General features: G+C 41.6%; 1 protein-coding gene across 1 annotated transcript; it reads left to right on the forward strand.

Moving 5' to 3' along the window:
• The first annotated feature begins 2,834 nt into the window (after positions 1 to 2,834).
• On the forward strand, positions 2,835 to 25,123 carry LOC110510627 (myosin heavy chain, fast skeletal muscle-like). Its single transcript, XM_036948821.1, has 41 exons — positions 2,835 to 2,912; positions 3,542 to 3,587; positions 3,721 to 3,948; positions 4,272 to 4,418; positions 4,629 to 4,785; positions 5,773 to 5,800; positions 6,065 to 6,173; positions 6,286 to 6,378; positions 6,542 to 6,602; positions 6,721 to 6,819; positions 7,143 to 7,246; positions 7,651 to 7,789; positions 8,521 to 8,639; positions 8,792 to 8,941; positions 9,036 to 9,206; positions 9,423 to 9,726; positions 10,023 to 10,087; positions 10,183 to 10,270; positions 10,387 to 10,504; positions 10,652 to 10,775; positions 12,743 to 12,879; positions 13,355 to 13,610; positions 13,814 to 14,056; positions 14,337 to 14,513; positions 14,609 to 14,754; positions 14,911 to 15,001; positions 15,327 to 15,716; positions 15,838 to 15,964; positions 17,427 to 17,545; positions 17,761 to 17,957; positions 18,083 to 18,266; positions 18,403 to 18,568; positions 18,716 to 18,840; positions 18,999 to 19,307; positions 19,527 to 19,730; positions 19,888 to 20,013; positions 20,151 to 20,321; positions 23,418 to 23,522; positions 23,604 to 23,699; positions 24,163 to 24,294; positions 24,991 to 25,123. Exons 3-41 carry the CDS (start codon positions 3,733 to 3,735, stop codon positions 25,009 to 25,011), a joined length of 5,814 nt encoding a protein of 1,937 aa, XP_036804716.1. The 5' UTR covers positions 2,835 to 2,912; positions 3,542 to 3,587; positions 3,721 to 3,732; the 3' UTR covers positions 25,012 to 25,123.

Consider the following 25,123-nt stretch of genomic DNA (forward strand, 5'->3'; position numbering starts at 1 on the left):
CCGTAACAGGGTGGACCGTAACAGGGTGGACCGTAACAGGGTTTGAAATCAGTTGTGTGCAACAGGGAAGGGCAATTGAATGCAAGCTTCACAATTAAAAAAAAAATATGGTTATAACATTTATAGCCTGTTTATCTATGGCAGGAAGATTGACATGTAATTCTTGACCCCTTTAGATTTCCACCACCTGCTTTTACACCAAGATTTGACTATAAGATGTTTAATGTTTGCTTTGAAAAAAATATTTAAAAAGGAATAGATTCATCATATTAAAACGAGAGTTTTAACAGAGATGCAGGGAGTCAGGAAGCAGGTACAGGTACAGCAGGTACAGTGGTGAGCTTCACCACTACATGACCAAAAGTATGTGGACTGCCTTCAAACATCTAATTCCAAAAATCATTAGCCCGAACCATAAAAAAGAGCCCCAGACAATTATTCCTCCTCCACCAAACTTGACAGTTGGCACTATACATTTGGGCAGGTAGCGTTCCGCCAAACTCAGATTAGTCTGTCGGACCTCCAGATGATGAAGCGTGATTTATCACTCTTTAGAACTAGAGCTGCCACGGTCTGGTAGTAAAGTCAGCACAAGTCGAGCTTCATGGCCGAGCAGCCGCACACAAGCCTTAGATCACCACGCCAATCGTTGGCTGGAGTTGTGTAAAGATTGCCGCCTTTGGACTCTGGAGCGGACTGCTCGGCCATGAAGCTCGACTTGTGCTGACTTTCCCACCAGACCGTGGCAGCTCTAGCAGGGCAGAAATTTGACAAACTGACTTGTTGGAAAGTTGGATTTCTAAGAGGGTGCCACGTTGAAAGTTGCGCAGTAAGTAAGGCCATTCTACTGCCAATGGACATTGCTCGATTTAATACACCTGTAAGCAACGGGTGTAAGTGAATTGCCGAATCCACTCATTTTTTATATATATTTTTTACCCCGTTTTCTCCCCAATTTCGTGGTATCCAATTGTTTTTTAGTAGCTACTGTCTTGTCTCATCGCTACAACTCTCGTACGGACTCGGGAGAGACGAAGGTTGAAAGTCATGCGTCCTCCGATACACAACCCAACCAAGCCGCACTGCTTCTTAACGCAGCGCGCATCCAACCTGGAAGCCAGCCACACCAATGTGTCGGAGGAAACACCGTGCACCTGGCAACCTTGGTTAGCGCGCACTGCGCCCGGCCCGCCACAGGAGTCGCTGGTGCGTGATGAGACAAGGACATCCCTACCAGTCAACCCCTCCCTAACCCGGGCGACGCTAGGCCAATTGTGCGTCGCCCCACGGACCTCCCGGTCGCGGACGGTTACGACAGAGCCTGGGCGCGAACCCAGAGTCTCTGATGGCACAGCTGGTGCTGCAGTACAGCCACCCGGGAGGCCCTCCGAATCCACTAATTTGAAGGGATGTCCAAATTCTTTTGTTTCTACATTCAGAAAGTTTTCAGACCCCTTCCCTTTTTCTACATGTTACGTTAAGCCTTATTCTAAAATATATATATATATTTTTTTTAAATGGCCCTCATCAATCTACACTCAATACCATGCTTCACGGTGGGAACCACACATGCGGAGATCATCCGTTCACCTACTCTGCATCTCACAAAGTCACGGCGGTTGGAACCAAAAATCTCAAATTTGGACTAACCAGACCAAAGGACAGATTTCCTCCGGTCTAATGTCCATTGCTTGTGTTTCTTGGCCCAAGCAAGTCTCTTCTTCTTATTGGTGTCCTTTAATAGTGGTTTCTTTGCAGGAATTCGACCATGAAGGCTTGATTCACACAGTCTCCTCTGAACAGTTGATGTTGAGATGTGTCTGTTACTTGAACTCTGTGAAGCATTTATTTGGGCTGCAATCTGAGGCTGGAAACTCTAATGAACTTATTCTCTGAAGCAGAGGTCACTCTGGGTCTTCCTTTCCTGTGGCGGTCCTCATGAGAGCTAGTTTCATCACAGCTCTTGATGGTTTTTGTGAATGCACTTGAAGAAACTTGAAAAGTTCTTGAAATTTTCTGTGTTGACTGACCTTCATGTCTTAAAGTATTTATGGGCTGTCATGTTCTTGCCATAATATGGATTGGTCTTTTACCAAATAGGGCTATCTTCTGTATACCACCCCTACCTTGTCACAACACAACTCATTGGCTCAAACACATTAAGAAGGAAATAAATTCCACAAATTAACTTTTAACAAGGTACACTTGTTAATTGAAATGCATTCCAGGTGACTACCTCATGAAGCTGGTTGAGAGAATGCCAAGAGTGTGCAAAGCTGTCATCAAGGCAAAGGGTGGCTACTTTGAAGAATCTCAAATCTAAAATATATTTTGATTTGTTTAACATTTTTTTTGGTTACTACATCATTCCATATGTGTTATTTCATAGTTTTGATGTCTTCACTATTATTATACAATCTACACAATAGTAAATATAAAGAAAAACCCTGTAATGAGTAGGTGTGTCCAAACTTTTGACTGGTACTGTATGTACTGTGTATATATATATATATGAAGTGGTTGATGAGGATTAATGCCACTAAAGTTGAACTAAATAAGGCTTAGCTTTTCATGAAAACTGTATTAGTTGTAGTGGGGCAACATGGACTCACTCCATTACAGTATTTGGAATAAGTTTGAGAAATAAAACATTTCTAATTGTCATAATTATTAGTAATTTAGTGAAATTTTATTCAGAAACAAATATGACATTAAAAAGTAATGTCATGGGAGTGTGGTGCTCCTGGAAGTGGGAGGTGCTAGTGAGACACAGACACACAGAGGTCTCTCCTACAATCCATGTCCTTTCCCAGAGTGGTCCATAATTAACTTTTGCCTGGTTGGCACTTCCAACCAGATATAAGGAGGCTGAGGCCCCAGCATCCATAAGTCAGATACCTTCTTCCTCTGTGGTAAGACCTCTACACCTTCTTAGATGTTTATATGTGTCTCATCTTTACTCAGCAACTGAGGCAGTAGCTAACTGCACAGTTTGAAGTGACTTCTGCATGTCTCTTGTAAGATTTGACAATATGCAATCAAGTGGCATTTATAATATATATATATATATATATATATATATATATATATTGTATTATGTGTTTTACTTTAAATGTATTTTATTTCAAAATCAGTAACGTTCATTTACTGTCAAAAGTTGTGCTCCTGCACTTATTTGTAAATTGAGTTGGTGTTCTAGAATGTAACTGAGTTTCAGGGGAATTTATTTGAATTCCTGACAGAATGTGTAGTAAATTGAGTTGGTGTTCTAGAATGTAACTGAGTTTCAGGGGAATTTATTTGAATTCCTGACAGAATGTGTAGTAAATTGAGGTGGTGTTCTAGAATGTAACTGAGTTTTCAGGGGAATTTATTTGAATTCCTGACAGAATGTCTGGTTGTGTAGTAAATGAAAGTTACCAGTTGCACCTGTAGTTGAATTTGACATGTAATTATTGAGTTACATGTTTTCTATTCCTTTAGGGGTTCAATGATAAAGCTTTAGACTTGTATGTTTTCACAACACTCTCATGTTTCACAGGGTCCTCCAAGAAGTACACATTCATCTGTAGGAGGGGGAAAAGAAGGTGAGACATGGTTTGAGTCTCCACATAAAAAGTGATGAGATTATTCCGTTAGAGATACCACTCACCTAACTCTGTTGACTGGGGAGGAAGCACCACAGAGTCAACAATGTTTCTTGTTTCATCTCTTTCCTAGTTATCCGTCACCATGAGTACGGACGCTGAGATGCAAATCTACGGCAAGGCTGCCATATACCTTCGTAAGTCTGAGAAGGAGCGGATGGAGGCACAAGCCGCACCCTTTGATTCAAAGAACGCCTGCTATGTGGCAGACAAGGTGGAGCTGTACCTTAAGGGTCTGGTCACTGCTAGGGCCGACGGGAAATGTACTGTAACAGTCACAAAACCTGACGGCACTAAGGAGGTAAGCCTGATCTGAAAAGTATTCAAATTCAAGTATGTGTACTCTCATTCTTGTAAAATCTACTAAATGCAACAACAAAGAAATATAATGTTTTTTGCACAATATAACCTTCAAGTACATCATTTTTATCGCTGCTATTTAAAAATGCCATGGATTGTTTGTTATTGACTAGTAAAAAAAGTTGTGTCAGTGGGTGATAAGAAAGTAGTTGGATCAATGTGAGTATGCATTTAGTTACTGATTAAACTTGTATTTAATGAGCAAAAAGCATTCAGTCATGTCCACTTTGATCTGTGTGTAATCTAGATTTCTGACTGTTTCAGGAAGGAAAAGAGTTCAAAGATGCAGACATCTATGAGATGAACCCCCCTAAGTACGACAAGATTGAGGACATGGCCATGATGACCTACCTGAATGAAGCCTCTGTGTTGTATAACCTCAAAGAGCGTTATGCAGCATGGATGATCTACGTAAGAAACCTGCACATACAAACACAAACACACATGAACATAATAAATACACACATACAGTCCTACACATAAATGAATGGTAGAAACCAAAACATATCAATACAGTAAACCCACATCAGTTTACCAAAGTACACCCACATCCTCACATAAATCCAGGTAAATGTCAATCTGACTTTGTTAATCTCCTAAATTAATAATGCTTTCATCCAGACCTACTCTGGGCTCTTCTGTGCCACGGTGAACCCCTACAAGTGGCTCCCAGTGTACGACGAAGAGGTTGTCAACGCCTACAGAGGGAAGAAGAGGATGGAGGCTCCACCCCATATCTTCTCTGTCTCTGACAACGCCTTTCAGTTCATGATGATTGGTAAGAGCTCTCATGGATGGATGGTTGGATCAATCACAATGATTTATAAAGTGATTTTTACATAAGCAGATGTCAGAAAGTGCTTATATAAAAACCCAGCATAAAACCCCAAACAGCAAGCAAAGCAAATGTTGAAGCACTGTTGCTAGAAAAACTCCATAGAAAGGCAGGACCTAGAGAGGAACCTGTCTCTGTGGGGTGGCCAGTCCTCTTCTGGCTGTGCCGGTTAGAGATTATAAGAGTACATGGCCATTAAGGCCAGATTGTTCTTCAAGATGTTCAAACGTTTATAGATGACCAGCATGGTCAAATAATAATCACAGTGGTTGTAGAGGGTGCAACAGGTCAGTACCTCAAGAGTAAATGTCAGTTGGATTTTCATAGCCGAGCATTCAGAGGTCGAGATAGCAGGTGGGGTATAGAGAGAGAGAGGGCGTGAGAGACAGAGAGTGTGTGTGGGAGAGAGAGTCAAAAAAACAGCAGGTCAAGGACAAGGTAGCACATCCGGTGAACAGGTTAGGGTTCCATAGCCGCAGGCAGAACACTGAAAATGAAACTGTTGCAGCAGCACATCTAGGTGGACTGGGGACAACCAGGAGTCATCAGGCCAGATAGTCCCGAGGCATGGTCCTAGGGCTCAGGTCCTCAGAGAGAGAGAGAGAGAGAATACTTAAGTTCACACAGGATACCAGATAAGACAGACAGACCCAAGCCCTATTCTTCAGTAAAGTCTTAAAGGTTGAGACAGAGTCTGCGTCTCTCACATGGATAGACAGACCAATACATAAAAATGTACACAAGTGCCGATGGGTGGATTAAAATATACTTCAGAGCGGTATCTACTGTTTTCTAACAGTTTGCTGGGAACATCTGATTTCACTACCCTTGAATGGAAAATGTTCCAAAATGAAATTCATGATGATGCTATGAATTAAATGTTCCCATAATCTTTCTTGAGTATGATAAGCAATATGGTTATGTTTTCAGATAAGGAGAACCAGTCCGTCCTGATTACGTAAGTTGTTTACTAAAATGTCACTTGAGAAAGTGTTTCTATTGTAATAAGTTGTGTCACTTGGTGTGATGAAATACATGACATTATGAATGGATTAGAGCATCAGGTTATGTGTAATAACGAGTCGATGAGAAGGATTATTTGTTAAAGACTTATGTCAGAACACAGGTTAACAGTGTATTTTTCTATGCTATTTCTTAGTGAAAGCCAATCTGACACTCAAACATGTAACTAAAACCCCTCTTTCTCTGTCATATAAACCAGCGGAGAATCCGGTGCAGGAAAGACTGTCAACACCAAGCGTGTCATCCAGTACTTTGCCACCATTGCAGTGTCTGGTGGCAAGAAGGAAGCAGACCCCAACAAAATGCAGGTAAGTTGTTCTTATGTTTGACTTTTAATCACATTTCAGTTTGGTTTCCCGTGGAAAAAGAAATTCCAGTGGTGAATCATGTTTCTGAGCAACATGTGTTTGTCTCAATCAGGGGTCTCTTGAGGATCAGATCATTGCAGCTAACCCTCTACTAGAGGCTTACGGTAATGCCAAGACAGTGAGGAACGACAACTCGTCTCGCTTTGTAAGTATGAAGGGCACACGTTGGAAGTTACCGTATATTGGAAAAATATTCCCTATAGTGATGTTAACAACTGTCCAACAAACTGTAACATTTAAAGGGGTCTATCAAAGTAATATGTTTATTTATTTGTTGACCTATTTCTAACCCCCATGCTCTACTACAGGGTAAATTCATCAGGATTCACTTCCAAGCTGGTAAACTGGCTAAAGCTGACATTGAGACCTGTGAGTTGGTTTTGATTGTTTCTCAATGCTTTCCTAAATTCACACAGATAATTTTTTGGTAATCTCATCATATCATTTTCTCTCTCTTTGTGTTGTTCACTCTCTCTCTCGCTCTCAGACCTGCTGGAGAAGTCCAGAGTGTCCTTCCAGCTGCCTGATGAGAGAGGCTACCACATCTTCTTCCAGATGATGACAGGCCACAAACCAGACATAGTTGGTACGGAAAAGTAAAGATTCATGGGAAATCTTTCCCACCCCCATCTGTGGATTATATACAAAATATTCTTAATCCACAATATGAATACTATTACAATGATTACATCCAAGGAAACAAGGCATCTAGACATTTGGAAGTTCTTTGGGAAATATCTATAAAGTAATGCACTGTGATGCACTAGTCCACAAGTCTCAGTCCGCTCCTTTGATGCTATTCATTATATACTACATGTATCCTTGAGTCCATCTATTGAGTAAAGGAGGGAGAGATACTGTAAAGTAGGACAGAGATTTAACTGACAAGCTGTTCTCCTTTGTCCACAGAAATGGCACTCCTGACTACCAACCCCTACGACTTCCCCATGTGCAGCCAGGGACAGATCGCTGTGGCCAGCATCGACGACAAGGAAGAGCTGGATGCCACAGATGTGAGTCAAACAAAGGGTTAACCAAACTCTAGATAGGGAATGGGTAGGACCACCATACACACTGAATGCTCTGTGCAATTTCAACTTGGTGGCAGCTGGGAATTTTCCTGTATTTTTTGTTTGATTCTAAACGCCTTGTGTTAGTTAAGCATGTGCCTCAAGGAACTCTTCATGCCTTCACACTTCGCCTTGAGGCACATACATGTAAGACATCCACAAGAGAGCGCCACTAAGTGCCCAGTGGAACTGTGTAAAACTCATTTTGTGCTGACATCTACTAATGTGTTGGCCAAGAGTCAAATCTATCCATCCCATTTGTTCTGGAGTGAGCAGCACAGAACTGTAGCGTAACTGACCAAACTACTGTTCAGTTCATCTCTGTTGTACTTCCTCTTTAATGCCAGGATGCCATTACAATCCTGGGCTTCACTAATGATGAGAAGCTTGGCATCTACAAGCTGACAGGAGCTGTAGTGCACCATGGCAACATGAAATTCAAGCAGAAGCAGCGTGAGGAGCAGGCCGAGCCAGACGGCACAGAGGGTGAGTCCCACTCATAGATATACAATATGTAGAGCATTAGTCCCATTCCAAGTCCCCAACATAGAAATAGAACACCTAAGACAGACAGTGCCACATGAAAATCAGTGCAGTGGTCTAAGGCATCACAGTGCTTGAGGTGTCACTACAGCTCTGGATTCGATCCCAGCTGGCCGTGACCGGGAGATCCATGAGGCGGCGTACAATAGGCCGGGATTTCCTTGTCCCATCGCACTCTAGCGTCTCCTAGCGGCGTGCCGGGCGCCTGCAAACTGATTTGGAACGCCAGCTTGATGGTGTTTCTTTTGGCACATCCGGGTTAAGTGAGCAGTATGTCAAGAAGCAGTGCGGCTTGGCAGGGTCTTGTTTCGGAGGACACACGGCTCTCGACCTTCGACCTCTCCCGAGTCCTTAGGGGAGTTGCAAGCGCTGGGACAAGACTGTAACTACCAATTGGATATAATGAAATTGGGGGGAAAAGGGGGGAAAAATGGAAAGAAAATAATGATAAACTATATATATATATATATATATATATCTCCAAACAAAAGTAAGTCAAGCAGGAGATCATTTTTGGAGACCAAATTCCCACCTCCAGAAATTATTTGAAATGATGGATGAGGGTGAATCAAAACCTAACCTACAAAGAAGTTAGCCAAACTGTTTTGTCAGTGTGACATCAGAAACAAGTGATATTGTGTCACTGAGTCTGTTATTGTTGGTTCTCGCTCCAGTGGCTGATAAAATTGGCTACCTGCTGGGCCTGAACTCAGCTGAGATGTTGAAAGCTCTGTGCTACCCCAGAGTGAAGGTCGGCAACGAGTATGTGACCAAGGGACAGACTGTGGCTCAGGTAAGACTGCAAAACACAGCATCTACCATTTTCTGAGCACAGGAATTATTTTGGGGACGAGTGCATTGCTTTTGTTTTTCCCAAGCTTGTTTCACCTCATCACTAGACATGGTCAATATCTAATGTATTAATTTGAGGTATTATCATTGCAGGTTAATAACTCAGTCAGTGCTCTGGCCAAGTCCATCTATGAGAGGATGTTCTTGTGGATGGTTATCCGTATCAATGAGATGTTGGACACCAAGAATCCAAGGCAGTTCTATATCGGTGTGCTTGACATTGCCGGGTTTGAGATCTTTGATGTGAGTATGAGACCAGAACAAGACAATTAGATGTGATTGAGATGGATTACAACCTTGTATGATAAAATTATCCCTTTTAAAACTCCATCAACAGTACAACAGCATGGAGCAGCTGTGCATCAACTTCACCAATGAGAAACTGCAACAGTTTTTCAACCACACCATGTTCGTCCTGGAGCAAGAGGAGTACAAGAAGGAGGGAATCGTCTGGGCCTTCATTGACTTCGGCATGGACTTGGCTGCCTGCATTGAGCTTATTGAGAAGGTAAGATGTCTGTGAGGATTATAATGGACCTCAACAGCAAAGCTCAAATGGAGCGCTATGTGAGATATTATCAGCATCTGACTGTTGAGATCTCAATATGTTTCCTATTATGTGCCTCTAAATGAATGTAATCCTATAATAGCATGTTTACTAAAGGAATGAATGTGATCCTAAATGGAAATATCACTAATTTGATATACATCTCCTTTCGTAAAGCCATTGGGCATCTTCTCCATCCTTGAAGAGGAGTGCATGTTCCCCAAGTCTTCAGACACTACCTTCAAGGACAAGCTGTACTCCCAGCATCTTGGCAAAACACAGGCGTTTGAGAAGCCTAAGCCTGCCAAAGGCAAGGCAGAGGCCCACTTCTCCCTGGTGCACTACGCCGGAACTGTGGACTACAACATCACTGGGTGGCTGGAGAAGAATAAGGACCCCCTGAACGACTCAGTTTGTCAACTGTACGGGAAGTCTGGAGTCAAAATTCTGGCTGCCCTGTATCCTGCTGCCCCACCTGAGGGTAAGACTGGCATCACGTCAAAATATTTAATGAAGCACTAGTTACAACTCTGACCTAAATGTTCTTTAAAGTCTTTGAATGTATCACAATTTCTCAGGGTTTATTACTGGGTTAATTTAATCATACAATAGGTGTTATTCTACACAATCTCATTGGCAGCATTTGCCTCTAGATAAGTGTGAAGTTAACAAGACCACTCTAGATTTCTTACATATTCTTATTATTATTCTATTTATTCCACCCGCTCTAGGAAATGTACTTTTCTAGTCATCTTTAACTTTCCCCCATTTTAACAGATAAAGCCAAGAAAGGAGGCAAGAAGAAGGGTGGTTCCATGCAGACTGTGTCCTCCCAGTTCAGGGTGAGCTTTTGAAATGTGTAGATTCAGTCCTTCAAAAGGTGCAATTATTCTAAATTACAGTCGGCCTGAGAAAATGGTTTGTAACCCCCTTACAGGAGAACTTACATAAGCTGATGACCAACTTGAGGAGCACTCATCCTCACTTTGTGCGCTGCCTGATCCCCAACGAGTCAAAGACTCCAGGTACAAGAAATATTGAGTTAAATATTACATCTTATCAGTTCAGTATCAGTGACCTTAACAATCCCAATCTTTAACCAGTTTATGAGTATTAAAAGAGACTTGTTTTGTTTTACCAGGTCTGATGGAGAACTTCCTGGTTATCCACCAGCTCAGGTGTAATGGTGTACTGGAGGGTATCAGGATCTGCAGAAAGGGCTTCCCCAGCAGAATCATCTATGCTGACTTCAAGCAGAGGTACACGCACACAAACACAAGTGCACACACACGCACAATCACAGAAATATCTGCTCCAAGGGTTTTCCCAGCATCAGAATAGTCTTACCTTTTATGCAATATAACCAACTTATTACAACTTGACATTAAAACTGTATTCTCATTCAGGTACAAAGTACTGAATGCCAGTGTCATCCCTGAGGGCCAGTTCATGGACAACAAGAAGGCTTCCGAGAAGCTGCTTGGGTCCATTGACGTGAATCACGAGGATTACAAGTTTGGACACACCAAGGTCAGTCAAAAACCTCCAGCAAAAGCTGACAACAAAACACATCTTGAATAATAATTTAAACCCATACCATATAAAATCTCTCCAGGTGATCTATCCATCCTTTTGTTCTTTCTTCTTCATTTAACTAATGGAAAAGGTGGCAAAACATTGTCCAGTGTTTTTTCTTCAAATTCATGCATGACAAGTATAGAAGAGAAACTAAACTCATTACCATGTGCAGTGTGTTATAGTGGTATGACTGCAGTTATCTGTGTATATTATTAACCTACAGTGCCTTCAGAAAGTATTCACACCCCTTCACTTTTTCCCACATTTAGTTGTGTGAAATGTTGGGATTTAATTGTGATTTGTTGTCAATGAGCGACACAAAATATTATAATGTCAAAGTGGAAGAAAAATTCTAACATTTGTAAATAACAATTATGAAAAATAAAACATGATTACATTGGTATTCAACCCTCTGAGCAAACACATGTTAGACTTCCTTTTGGCAGCGATTACAGCTGTGAGCCTTTCTGGGTAAGTCTCTAAGAGCTTTCCACACCTAGATTGTGCAATATTTGAACATTACTCTTTAAACAATTATTCAAGCTCTGTCAAGCTGGTTGTTGATCATTGCTAGACAGCCATTTTCAAGTCTTGCCATAGATTTTCATGCCAATTTAAGTCAAAACTGTAGCTTGGCCACTCAGGAACATTCAATATCATTTTGGTCACAACTCCAGTGTAGATTTGGCCTTCTGCTTTGGGTTATTGTCCTGCTGAAAGGTGAATTTGTCTCCCAGTGCCTTTTGGCAAGCAGACTGAACCAGATTTTCCTCTAGGGTTTTTGCCTGTGCTTAGCTCTACTCCGTTTCTTTTTATCGTAAAAAAAACTCCCTAGTTTTTGTCAACAACAAGCATACCCACAACATGATGCAGCCACCACCATGCTTGAAAAAATTAAGAGTGGTACTCAGTGTTGTGTTGGATTTGCCCCAAACATAATGCTTTTGTATTCAGGACTTAAAGTACATTTCTTTGCCACGTTCTATTGCAGTTTTACTTAAGCGCCTTATTGCAAACAGGATGCATGTTTTGGAATATGTTTAATCTGTACAGGCTTTATTCTTTTCTCTCTGTCATTTACGTTAGTGTTGTGCAGTAACTACAATTTTGTTGATCCATCCTCAGTTTTCTCCTATCACAGCCATTAAACTCTGTTTTAAAGTCACTATTCGCCTCATGGTGAAATCCCTGAGCGGTTTCCTTTCTCTATGGCAACTGAGTTAGGACGGATGCCTATATATTTGTAGTTACTCTGTGTATCGATACACCATCCAAAGTGTAATCAATAACTTTACCCATCTACCAATAGGTGCCTTTCTTTGCAAGGCACTGGAAACCCTATCTGGTCTTTGTGGTTGAATCTGTGTTTGAAATTCACTGCTCGACTGAGGGACCTTACAGATAACTGAATGTGTGGGGTATAGAGATGAAGTAGTCATTAAAAAAATAATGTTAGACACTATTATTGCACACAGAGTGAGTCCATGCAACTTATTATGTGACTTGTTAAGCACATTTGTACTCCTGAACTTATTTAGGCTTGACATAACAAAGAGGTTAGATACTTATTGACCGAAGACATTTCAGCTTTTCATTTCAAATTCATTAATTTGTAAAAATGTGTCTAAAAACATAATTCCACTTTGACATTATGGGCTATTGTGTGTAGGTCAGTGACACAACATCTCAATGTAATTCATTTTCAATTCAGGCTGGAAAAAGTTGAGGGCTGTGAACACTTTCTGAAGGCTCTGTACAACAGTACAATAACTAACAACTTAGAAACAACCTGTCACATGGTTTGTTTCATTTAAACAACATTAACTTTGCAATGGTTACAATCTAGTGGTGTTGTTCCCCTCTTTTGATTCAAGCCTTTCTATCTGTGGTTCCATTGACCGTGTTAACCTGTGTCTCAGGTGTTCTTCAAAGCCGGTCTGCTGGGTGTCCTGGAGGAGATGAGAGATGAGAAGCTGGCCACTCTGGTCGGCATGGTCCAGGCTCTCAGTCGTGGATTCCTCATGAGGAGAGAGTTTAGCAAGATGATGGAGAGGAGGTGAGGAATAGTAGACATCTTGGCAAAGCTTTCTGTCAACCACCTGTATCTAATGCATTATGATTACATACTGTATATGCTGTGAGTTGTTCAGAATGAGAAAGTACATCTTATAATGGTCTACTAAAGCTTTTGGGTTAATACATTTAGTCCAGAAATGGATGCAGCAACTAAGGATTCTAGCTTAATAGCTGCAGTTTGGGATTTGGCTGTTCAATTGTCATTTAAAATGTGTGGCATTTAAATATTCATCCTTGAAGTATATAAAATGCCTCATGAGCTTAAAATGCATGACCTGTCAGTCCTTGCATCTAGAGAACTGCCTATGGATTTAGGAGGGGTTACATTTCCCAAGCCCCATTCCTCAGCTGTAAACAAACAGTGGCAGGTGGTTCTGTTTTATTGTTCATCTAATCCCAGAATGTAGCTTTAAGCATGTCATTCACCATGCCACTCCATCCTTTCTGTCGACCAGAGAATCAATTTACTCCATCCAGTACAACATCCGCTCATTCATGAATGTCAAAACCTGGCCATGGATGAAGTTGTACTTCAAGATCAAGCCCCTGCTGCAGAGCGCTGAGACTGAGAAGGAGCTGGCCAACATGAAGGAGAACTATGAGAAGATGACGACAGACCTGGCCAAGGCTCTGGCCACAAAGAAGCAAATGGAGGAGAAGTTGGTGGCCCTGACGCAGGAGAAGAACGACCTGGCGCTCCAAATAGCATCTGTGAGTGAAAAACTACCCTCGTATGGGCACATTTACACACACATGAATACACACACATATAAACACTCTGTGAAGTATGTGGCTAACTCACATTTCTATTGCCCATGTTATATGCTGTATATGTTTCATGAATTTCTATTGATTTTCTTTTAAATCTTTCACTAAAGTGAGGCCTCTGATTCTTCCTCCTGTTCTGAAACCAGGAAGGAGAGAGTCTGAACGATGCTGAGGAAAGGTGCGAGGGGCTCATCAAGAGCAAAATCCAGCTGGAGGCCAAAATCAAAGAGACGACCGAGAGGCTGGAGGATGAGGAGGAGATCAATGCTGAGTTGACTGCCAAGAAGAGGAAGCTGGAGGATGAGTGTTCTGAGCTGAAGAAGGACATTGATGACCTGGAGCTCACCCTGGCCAAAGTGGAGAAGGAGAAGCATGCCACTGAAAACAAGGTATTGTGTTTTACCATAGACAGTCTAACCAAACAATAACCCAATCAATAATCAACTCAAAACTTAGCTTAACAGAAATGGAATTCAAGTTGTATTGTGGGTGCAGGAAAAATGAAGACACAATAGTAGAATTTCAGTTGTGGGTTACTTCCCATCTAGTGTTGAATCCACAGTGCAGTAATTGTTGACACATTTCTAAACTAAATTAAATTAACGCAATATTTAACAAACTAAATCTCCCCTTTATGGTGAAGTATAATTGTGTTGTCGCCATTTACAGGTTAAAAACCTGACAGAGGAGATGGCGTCTATGGATGAGAGTGTTGCCAAGCTGACCAAGGAGAAGAAAGCCCTCCAAGAGGCCCACCAGCAGACACTGGATGACCTGCAGGCAGAGGAGGACAAAGTCAACACTCTGACCAAGGCCAAGACCAAGCTGGAACAGCAAGTGGACGACGTGAGTGGAGTTTGACATTTTGGCCATGATAGTATGTAAGATGATATTATCTTCAGTTGTTTAGATTTTAACAATATATGTTTTTTATCTTATAGCTTGAGGGTTCTCTGGAGCAAGAGAAGAAGCTCCGTATGGACCTTGAGAGATCCAAGAGAAAGCTGGAGGGAGATCTGAAACTGGCCCAAGAGTCCATAATGGACCTGGAGAACGATAAGCAGCAAGCTGATGAGAAAATCAAGAAGTAAACGCAAACAAATGAGAACAGTATTAGCTGCTGTAATGGTTGTTCTTGGCTAATACTTGTTATTATGAATTAGCAAAGTGAATGGTATTATACTCTGCCTTTACACTATGAAACCAAAACGAACTCTGCAATCAACGTGTTTGTGTTTCTTAGGAAGGAGTTTGAGACCACCCAGCTCCTCAGCAAGATTGAGGATGAGCAGTCTCTGGGAGCTCAGCTGCAGAAGAAGATCAAGGAACTCCAGGTACAGTACAGGATATAAGATCCAGTACAGAAAAGCAAACACCTGAATCATTTCATGTGAAACATTATTCTGGTAGCAAACATTTTTCCCGGAGTAGGTTGGAAGGTGATGCTGTTTACTAGTGCTTCCAAACGTTGTGAAGATGGTGCTTATTAACATTGTGGTTTTTGTTCCTGCATAGAACGCTGTCTGCTGAATAAATTAGTGTAACTGTCCTTGTCGTAACACATTTATGAAAAATATACATATTATTATTATTTTGTGAGGTTCAATTCTTTCAACTGTATTGTAGTGTTCATCCCCCTGCTCCTGTCCCCTGTTCTAGGCCCGTATTGAGGAGCTGGAGGAGGAAATTGAGGCTGAGCGTGCTGCCAGGGCTAAGGTTGAGAAGCAGAGGGCTGATCTCTCCAGGGAACTTGAGGAGATCAGCGAGAGGCTGGAGGAGGCCGGAGGCGCCACTGCTGCTCAGATTGAGATGAACAAGAAGCGTGAGGCTGAGTTCCAGAAGCTGCGTCGTGATCTTGAAGAGTCCACCCTGCAGCATGAGGCCACAGCCGCCGCTCTGCGCAAGAAGCAGGCCGACAGTGTGGCTGAGCTCGGGGAGCAGATCGACAACCTGCAGCGCGTCAAGCAGAAGCTGGAGAAGGAGAAGAGCGAGTACAAGATGGAGATTGATGACCTTTCCAGCAACATGGAGGCCGTCGCCAAGGCTAAGGTGAGTAGTGATGTTTTGATCAAGCAGTGTTGAGGAGGGTCAACTACATCATCATTCAAGTGAACTGAAGTTGACAGGAGTCACATATATAAAGTAATGATGGAACATGTTTCACTAACAGGGCAATCTGGAGAAGATGTGCCGTACTCTTGAGGACCAGCTGAGCGAGCTCAAGACTAAGAATGATGAGAATGTTCGCCAGGTCAACGACATCAGCGGACAGAGGGCCAGACTCCTGACAGAAAATGGTACCATCAACAATGAACAACAAGCCAATGCTTTCCTTCAGTAGAACAGAATAAAATGTGTTGGGGATTTATGTCCATAGTCCACATTAGTGCCGGTCGGTGATGTTTAAGATGAAGGAGGACAATCATTTTTTTAGGATCTTGGCCTTATTTCTATTACAGCATATTGGATGACTCTTTCATATTCGATTCGTCCAGCTCAATGTAACATCGATAGGTTTAGAGTACTACATGATACTCAAATGTTCCATATACCCATCGTGAGGTTGCTACAACCTAGCCTATGAATGACAGTTTACAACGTATGTGTTGTGTATGACCGTGATACATTCAATACCGCCTTGCACACTCTTGCCTGCAGCCAGCTGATTTAGGTTGCAATCATTAGTCCAACAGTTGCAAACAAGAGTTTCTATTGGACAAATTCAGGTATGTTTATCCTAATTTTGTTCCGTTTGCTTCCGTTTAAGAAACGTTTTTCAACAGAAATCGGCGGAATGAATACCACGATCACACGAAAAACACAGTTCACTTTCATAGGAGCCACATACAAACAGCATGATCATTTTGCTCGTTGTATAATTCCTTCTCGCCTCACCTTTTACCCTCTGGACTTCAGTGCAAAACACACCAGCTGTCTGTGAACAGGCAAAAAAAAAACGTTCCAAGCCAAACCTTTATAGCATAACCACTAACCGCTACACACAGCCTAAATCGATGTCACCATATTAGCTAACGTCATAGCTAGTCAACGTAGCTACTGGAACTAACACTTTAGTAGACCCATTACAATAATGCAGTACAGTCAGCAAGCAGTTTAGCAGTTACACAATGGATCCCGCTGGCAATGAATTAATAAAACCAAAAGCTTACCTTGGCTTGGAAGAGTTCTATTGTTGGATAGCCACAGACAGCTAACTAACATAGCATCCCTCTCTGTTTGAGCCGGGTGTTTGAGTAGACTAAACTAGCTAGCTGCATTTGCAGAAATACATCTCTCTCTCTCTTGCTTCTCCTTCATTTTTAAAGAAATTAATCTGTTAAACTATGTTCTTTCTCTCTCTGAGTCAACTACTCACCACATTTTATGCACTGCAGTGCTAGCTAACTGTAGCATATGCTTTCTGTACTAGATTCATTCTCTGGTCCTTTGATTGAGTGGACAACATGTCAGTTCATGCTGCAAGAGCTATGATAGGTTGCAGTACGTTGTCATTATTACTGTGTAAGTCTCTGGAAGGGGGTGAGAACCATGAGCCTCCTTGGTTTTGTATTGAAGTCAATGTAATTTCACGGAGGAGGATGGTCCTCCCCTTCCTCTTCTGAGTAGTCTCTACTGGTCCACATCGTTTCTATTGTACTATTCACCACCGAACAACATTGCCCCCAAGATACATTAAAATACATTTTCAATCTTAGAAAACAAAGATGTCATTAACAAGATGTCCCTCTATCCCTACAGGTGAGTTTGGCCGCCAGCTGGAGGAGAAGGAAGCCCTGGTGTCTCAGCTGACCAGAGGAAAACAGGCCTTCACCCAGCAGGTGGAGGAGCTGAAGAGGGCGATTGAGGAGGAGGTCAAGGTAAGGGACCCAAGATGGAAAGTTTAGAGCCATATATTTACATAGACGGTGACTACGCCACCCTCAGACTCCTAGTGTCTCTCCACCCTCAGAGACTCCTACTGTCTCTAAACCCTCATAGACTCCTACTGTCTCTCCATCCTCAGAGACCCGTACTGTCATTTGTTTGGCTTTCTCTCTCATCTCTCTTTGCATTTTGTCTTTCTTTCTCACAGGCTAAAAATGCACTGGCCCACGGTGTTCAGTCTGCCCGCCATGACTGTGACCTCCTGAGGGAGCAGTTTGAGGAGGAGCAGGAGGCCAAGGCAGAGCTGCAACGCGGCATGTCCAAGGCCAACAGTGAGGTGGCTCAGTGGAGGACTAAGTATGAAACTGATGCTATCCAGCGTACAGAGGAGCTGGAGGAGGCCAAGTGAGTCGCACGCAACAGAAAAAAATCAAATATGGGGTATTGATGGTGATGGTGGTATATGATGGGGTCAGTATATGATTTAACATTTCTTTCAAACTGTAAAACCGACCTCTATTGTCTAATAGGAAGAAGCTGGCCCAGCGTCTGCAGGATGCTGAGGAGACCATTGAGGCGACCAACTCCAAGTGCGCCTCCCTGGAGAAGACCAAGCAGAGGCTGCAGGGAGAGGTGGAGGACCTCATGATTGATGTTGAGAGAGCCAACGCATTGGCCGCCAACCTCGACAAGAAGCAGAGGAACTTTGACAAGGTGAAAATGAATAAACCTCACCATAGGCTGATATTTACTGACTGCTATATGATCAATTGTAGTAAAATTGTAGCATATTTCTGATTCAAAACTCTTCATCAATGACTTCTGATGAAAATCCCATGCATTCTCCTAGGTTCTGGCAGAGTGGAAGCAGAAGTATGAGGAGGGCCAGGCTGAGCTGGAAGGAGCTCAGAAGGAGGCTCGCTCTATGAGCACTGAACTCTTCAAGATGAAGAACTCCTACGAGGAGGCTCTGGATCATCTGGAGACTCTGAAGAGAGAGAACAAGAACCTGCAACGTGAGCATTTGACAGCAGTTATATTTGGCTTATGTTTTATTAGCAATATGATTTGCTGTTAATAAACTGTTGTTCATGATTCAATGTCAAAATTGGCGATATCCACTTAAAATCTCCCAAGTCTAAACTTCTCGCGTGTGTGTGCAGAGGAGATCTCTGACCTGACTGAGCAGATCGGAGAGACTGGCAAGAGCATCCATGAGCTGGAGAAGGCCAAGAAGACTGTGGAGACAGAGAAGTCTGAGATCCAGACCGCTCTGGAGGAGGCTGAGGTACAAACTACAGCTGTTTGATGGGAAAGCAGTGTTAACTAACCAATGCCAGCTAGAGTGAAATGCCCTCTGTATTGGTGTTATTGTAGTAATATATATTTAATTCCTACATCCAAATGTATTGAACACAATTGGCCTGACTGCCTCTGTTTGTCCAGGGAACACTGGAGCACGAGGAATCCAAGATTCTGCGTGTGCAGCTGGAGTTGAACCAGATCAAGGGTGAGGTGGACAGGAAGATCGCTGAGAAGGACGAGGAGATGGAGCAGATCAAGAGGAACAGCCAGAGGGTGGTTGACTCCATGCAGAGCACCCTGGACTCTGAGGTCAGGAGCAGGAATGATGCCCTGAGGGTGAAGAAGAAGATGGAGGGAGACCTGAACGAGATGGAGATCCAGCTGAGCCACTCCAACAGGATGGCCTCTGAGGCCCAGAAACAGCTGAGGAACGTCCAGGGACAGCTCAAGGTAAAGGGACTGGGACATCAGGTTCAAACACCTGAACATGGAGATGGATTTGTTTGTGAATCTAGAAAATAACAGAACAGAGGAATTAAATAGATTGAACTATATACTGTAGAAAGGTAGGGATATTGAGTAAATTCTTCAAAATGAAAATTTTTATCACCTATCCTATCACCCCTTCATCCACAAGTCCTAATGAACGTATGTCATTGTGAACCACAGGATGCCCAATTGCACCTTGACGATGCCGTCCGCGTCGCAGAGGACATGAAGGAGCAGGCAGCCATGGTGGAGCGCAGAAACGGTCTGATGGTGGCTGAAATCGAGGAGCTGAGAGTTGCTCTGGAGCAGACAGAGAGAGGCCGCAAAGTGGCTGAGACTGAGCTGGTAGACGCCAGCGAGCGCGTTGGACTGCTGCACTCCCAGGTATCTGTCAAAAACCATTCCTAATGAAAATCAACCAAGCATACCGTTTACACACACCTGGAATTCAACAGTTCTTGCTCTTAGACTTTCATAATTTCAGGCTTGTGCTTGTAGGTTATCTTGAGAGTCAAACAAATTGTCTTGTTTCCTCCTTCAGAACACCAGCCTTCTGAACACCAAGAAGAAGCTGGAGACTGACCTGGTGCAGGTGCAGGGAGAGGTGGACGACATTGTCCAGGAGGCCAGGAATGCAGAGGAGAAGGCCAAGAAGGCCATCACTGACGTGAGTCCTTGAATTACATCATCTTGATTTGTCCTCAAGAGAAATGGTAGCTGGGCTGGTTAAGAACAACAAAGATCTCAGAGGAACGTTATGATTTTTGCCAATTGGTCCTTAAATTAAACAAACTACTTTTCCAGGCGGCCATGATGGCTGAGGAGCTGAAGAAGGAGCAGGACACCAGCTCTCACCTGGAGAGAATGAAGAAGAACCTGGAGATCACAGTCAAGGACCTGCAGCACCGCCTGGATGAGGCTGAGAATCTGGCCATGAAGGGAGGCAAGAAGCAGCTCCAGAAACTGGAGTCCAGGGTGAGTTACCAGCAGGGTGGATTAGGGTGGATTGAACGACTGATTGCTTGAAAAGTATTTGATGATGTAAAATACAAAGGAGCATTGTGTCATGACTTTTTCTCGATCAGGAGTTCCCAAACTTCTTTGCATTGGGGACCCATTTTGTGATCAGGGACGCCTTCATAATATCAGAACACAATTCCTACATGAGAGTGTGATAAAACATAGGTTCCAAGCAGTTTTACTATGACTTCTGCAGTGCATGGTTGGACTAATGAAGTCTCGGACCCTGGTAAAGAACATTATTCAGCTTAAATTTGTCTCTCTTTATGTAGTGTTGTGTTGTCTCAGTTATCGTTGGTGTGTGTTTTATCATATATTTATATGTTATTTATTTTGTCATTTTTAATCCCAGCCCCTGTCCCCGCAGAGGTCTTTTGTCTTTTGGTAGGCCGTCATTGTAAATAAGTATGTGTTCTTAACGGACCTTCCTAGTTAAATAAAGGTTAAATAAATACAAATAATTACAGTGCAATTATGTTCAAATAAAAAACGTTGGGAATGTGTTACACTTATGCAGTGGAGTTGAGAAGAATTGGAACCAAGACCTTCAAATAAATTGAAGACATAAAAATGTATTTATCTAGTTGTTTCATTTAGGCTTGTACATTTCTTCTAAACTGCTTTTCAATTAATAGAATCAATAATAATTATAATAATAATACAATTTCTGATACATAAACACACATTCATCCAATTCATCTCATAGTGATATTTGATTTACATCTAGTTACAGTTGTTTAATTTATCTCTCTCTCTAGATCGCTATCAGCTTCATCTCTCATTCACTCTGCTGCAAAAGGGCCGTTACTAGGGAAGCTAGCGTTGCTATGCGGGGCTACCAGCTAGCACTCTAACAGCTAAATTAGCTTGTAGGCTAGAGGACTTTCATAAATTCATAAAAACATAAAATCTCAACAAACATATGTACATACCCCGGAAACATTACACTGGAATATGGTGCTTCTCCATTTGCTTACCTTCAAAATAAATACATCAAAAAATTTATTAATTTAGCTGCTTTTGTCTTGCTGTTGACTCACTTGACAAACTTCTGTCAACAGCGCGAGCCCATAATTGAAGTCACGTCACAACCAGGGTTGTCAGGCTCAGCCAACATTTCTAGACCAATGACGACCCAAAACCTGGCCACAAAACAAGCCAAAAATAATAATTCAACAGCAAGAGAGGAGTTGGCACATTTAAATAATCATTATTGTGAGCTAATGTGACTGATAAAGGAAATATGTTGCAAGAGAGAATATAATTAAACTCGCCCGGCAATTTTCAATCAATGGGTGTTAACTTGTTTGACTGCAATGATTGTCAATAAATCCCTTATGCGTAAGTGCATAACTATAGATCATTCCAACAGTAGAGTTTGAGGGATGAAAATTGAGAGAACTTTTTTTAACCTGTAGCCTAATCTGACTGACTGTTAGCTTCAATCTAATGCATTCTCTCAACAACTAATTACTATAGAACTGTGACCCTGATCACAATTTTCAACATCAAATTTCAGTAACTAAACATGGTCATTAATAATTGAATAGGAACACAACGCTATTTATTAAATCATTTTGCCAGCACCATGTAGGCTACACAAGTGGCACAAATTGATTTGCAATTACTCCAGTGATGTCGTCATTTCAACATATTTATTGTATCAAATGGTAGGCTACATAGGCATTGAAATTAATCATCTAATTAATGGCCACATTTAATGTTAGTTTCATTGTGGACTTTTCCCCTTTACAGATGCACATATTTCCATAACTTCAGTCTAAAATGTCCACTCGCGCAGCACTCCAGACCCAAGAACTGTACATGTAAAATATTTTGCTTGTTATAAACAACGTCGACATTAGAATGTTGTTCAAACGACCTCCGACCAAATGTATCGAATGCGCTCTAGAGCGCCTAAAGTCGTTCTCCTGTGCTTTGCCGCCTTATTTCTGGATGCACATCAGTTCTAGCGCGTTAATATGTTTTATGGAAAAAGGGTTGGAAATGGGTGTCTCCATAATGATAATTTAAATTGCCTACCTACAACTGGTAAGAAGTTGTTATGACGTGCAGGCACACCCATCTGGCCCTCAACCTCCCCACCACGCAATTCAATTCAAAGGGCTTTATTGATATGGGAAACATGTTTAGTTAAACAATTAACAGTTAAATCATTATTTATTTAACTAGAAATGTCAGTAAAGAACATATTCTTATTTACAATGAGAGCCGACACCGGCCAAACCCGGACGACGCTGGGCCAATTGTGCGCTGCACTATGAGACTCCTTATCGTGGCAGGTTGAGATTCAGCCTGGAATCGAACCAGGCTATATATAGATTGGCGCAGCGGTCTAAGGCACTGCATCTCATTGACGCCTCAACCACTGAGATGCAGTGCCTTAGACCGCTGCGCCAATCGGGAGCTCTTGGTTTACATCTATATAGTTTAAAGAAAAATGCTATGGCCGCCATAATGTAATTTAGAAGTAACCTAAAAACCCGCAACATCGTTTTCAAAGTAGACCAATTTTGTTGGAAAACCGCAACATGGCAAACCCTGCTCACAACATTTAAACAGTGGCCTCTAGTGGTCATACTGGTACTGCATCATACACCGCTAAATGCATTCCAAAATGTATAAAAAGTAATATGTATTATAAATAAAATGAGAATTGAGTTGAAACAATTGGTCATTGTTGTAACACCGTGCATACCAATATCCCTGTGAGCCTCCCAGGCCCATGTTGTACATCTAGGGGTTAAGAACATAAACAGTGGATGAATAATATTACATTGAATTGGACCTTCTAATCTTGCTCCACAGATCCTCGGTAGTTTCATCTGTTGTTGCTATAGCAAACATAAGCAAATGTAAAATAAACAAATGTAAAATTGAAATTGCACGTTGGGAACCACTTGTAAAATTACATAGAAACAGACAATTGTGCCTCCTTGACTGGGTAGAAGACTCTACCTGTTTTACAAGATTTGTTACATCTGATTTCACCACCTCAAACAAATGCCTAAATGTATTTGTTCCACAAAGGTGCGTGAGCTCGAGACTGAGGTGGAGGCCGAGCAGAGAAGAGGTGCAGACGCAGTCAAGGGAGTCCGCAAGTATGAGCGCAGAGTCAAGGAGCTCACTTACCAGGTAAGAGAAAGTGCATTCTTCACACAGACAGGTTTGTGTATAAAACTCTTGTGACATTGATTCTTTGATCTTCTCCCACAGACTGAGGAGGATAAGAAGAATGTTAACAGACTTCAGGACCTGGTAGATAAGCTGCAGATGAAAGTGAAGGCCTACAAGAGGCAGGCTGAGGAAGCGGTGAGTCACAAACTTAGTCAAATACTCTGAAAGCATACATTCAAGAAAAAAAATCCCTAGTAAACATTACGAAACTTAACGTCCATAAAATGTAGTTGGAAGTAAGTGTTGCTACAGCACATCAGTCAACAATAACAATTGATAGTGCAAGTAATTGCTGATGAAATTGTACACATTTGTGAGTGCCTCCTATTCGTTACCAACTTAAAGGAGATGGGGTTGAATATGAATTTGCTGCACCAGGGGCTGGTCTAGTGATCGTGCTGGAGGCAGTGGTTTGATCCCCTGTTCTGCCACTCACTTCCTCTGCTGTATCATCTAGCTCCCTTTTTACATTGTTATCCTAAATCTGTCAATATTTTTTATTTTTAAAATACCTTTAAAAACAGAATATTAATTTACTACCTGAAGCTTCAAACTTTAAATGCTGATGTTCTGCTCTCTCTCTCTTTTCCTCACCCAGGAGGAAGCAGCAAACCAGCACATGTCTAAGTTCAGGAAGGTTCAGCATGAGCTGGAGGAGGCTGAGGAGCGTGCTGACATCGCTGAGACTCAGGTCAACAAGCTCAGAGCCAAGACCCGTGACTCTGGAAAGGTACAGAACTGCTGCTAGACCTGTACCTGACTCATGTTCAGATATGACCACATTATCACCACCTATGATTCAGTCTTCTCAGAGGTCAATACAGACCTTTTACACTCAACTGTATTGAAGATCCATATGAAGAACATTTCAGGAAGGGCTAAACAATTAAGATGAATTCAGTTGGAACTTAAAAATTGAAAATCCAAGCTGAGTACTGAGCATTAAATGCTTGATATATTATGTTCTATCCAAGTCTATCCATATATTTATCATGTTCATTATTATTACTGATCCATTATATTCTATCCATATATTTATCATGTTCATTATTATTACTGATCCATTATATTCTATCCATATATTTATCATGTTCATTATTATTACTGATCCATTATATTCTATCCATATATTTATCATGTTCATTATTATTTTCTGATCCATTATATTCTATCCATATATTTATCATGTTCATTATTATTACTGATCCATTATATTCTATCCATATATTTATCATGTTCATTATTATTACTGATCCATTATATTCTATCCATATATTTATCATGTTGATTGTTATTACTGATCCATTATATTCTATCCATATATTTATCATGTTCATTGTTATTACTGATCCATTATATTCTATCCATATATTTATCATATTCATTATTATTACTGATCCATTATATTATTTATTTATTCTTACAGGGAAAAGAAGTTGCTGAATAAACAAGACCAAAGTATTGGAGATCAAAGTCTTAGCATTTTCCTGTGATGCATAAAATATGATTTTCATGGTGAAATGTTGAGCATTGATTAAAAACATGTGAATCTACATACA

Source organism: Oncorhynchus mykiss, chromosome 17, assembly GCF_013265735.2.
Source record: "Oncorhynchus mykiss isolate Arlee chromosome 17, USDA_OmykA_1.1, whole genome shotgun sequence".
Lineage (NCBI taxonomy): Eukaryota > Metazoa > Chordata > Actinopteri > Salmoniformes > Salmonidae > Oncorhynchus > Oncorhynchus mykiss.

Excerpts from the sequence above, each read along its gene's own strand:
- LOC110510627 (XM_036948821.1), top strand. The coding sequence starts at position 3,733 with ATGAGTACGGACGCTGAGATGCAAATCTACGGCAAGGCTGCCATATAC. Across the intron at positions 17,958-18,082 it reads GAGGAGCTGGAGGAGGCCAA|GAAGAAGCTGGCCCAGCGTC; the intron begins GTGAGTCGCACG and ends ATTGTCTAATAG. Across the intron at positions 23,523-23,603 it reads TCAAGGAGCTCACTTACCAG|ACTGAGGAGGATAAGAAGAA; the intron begins GTAAGAGAAAGT and ends CTTCTCCCACAG.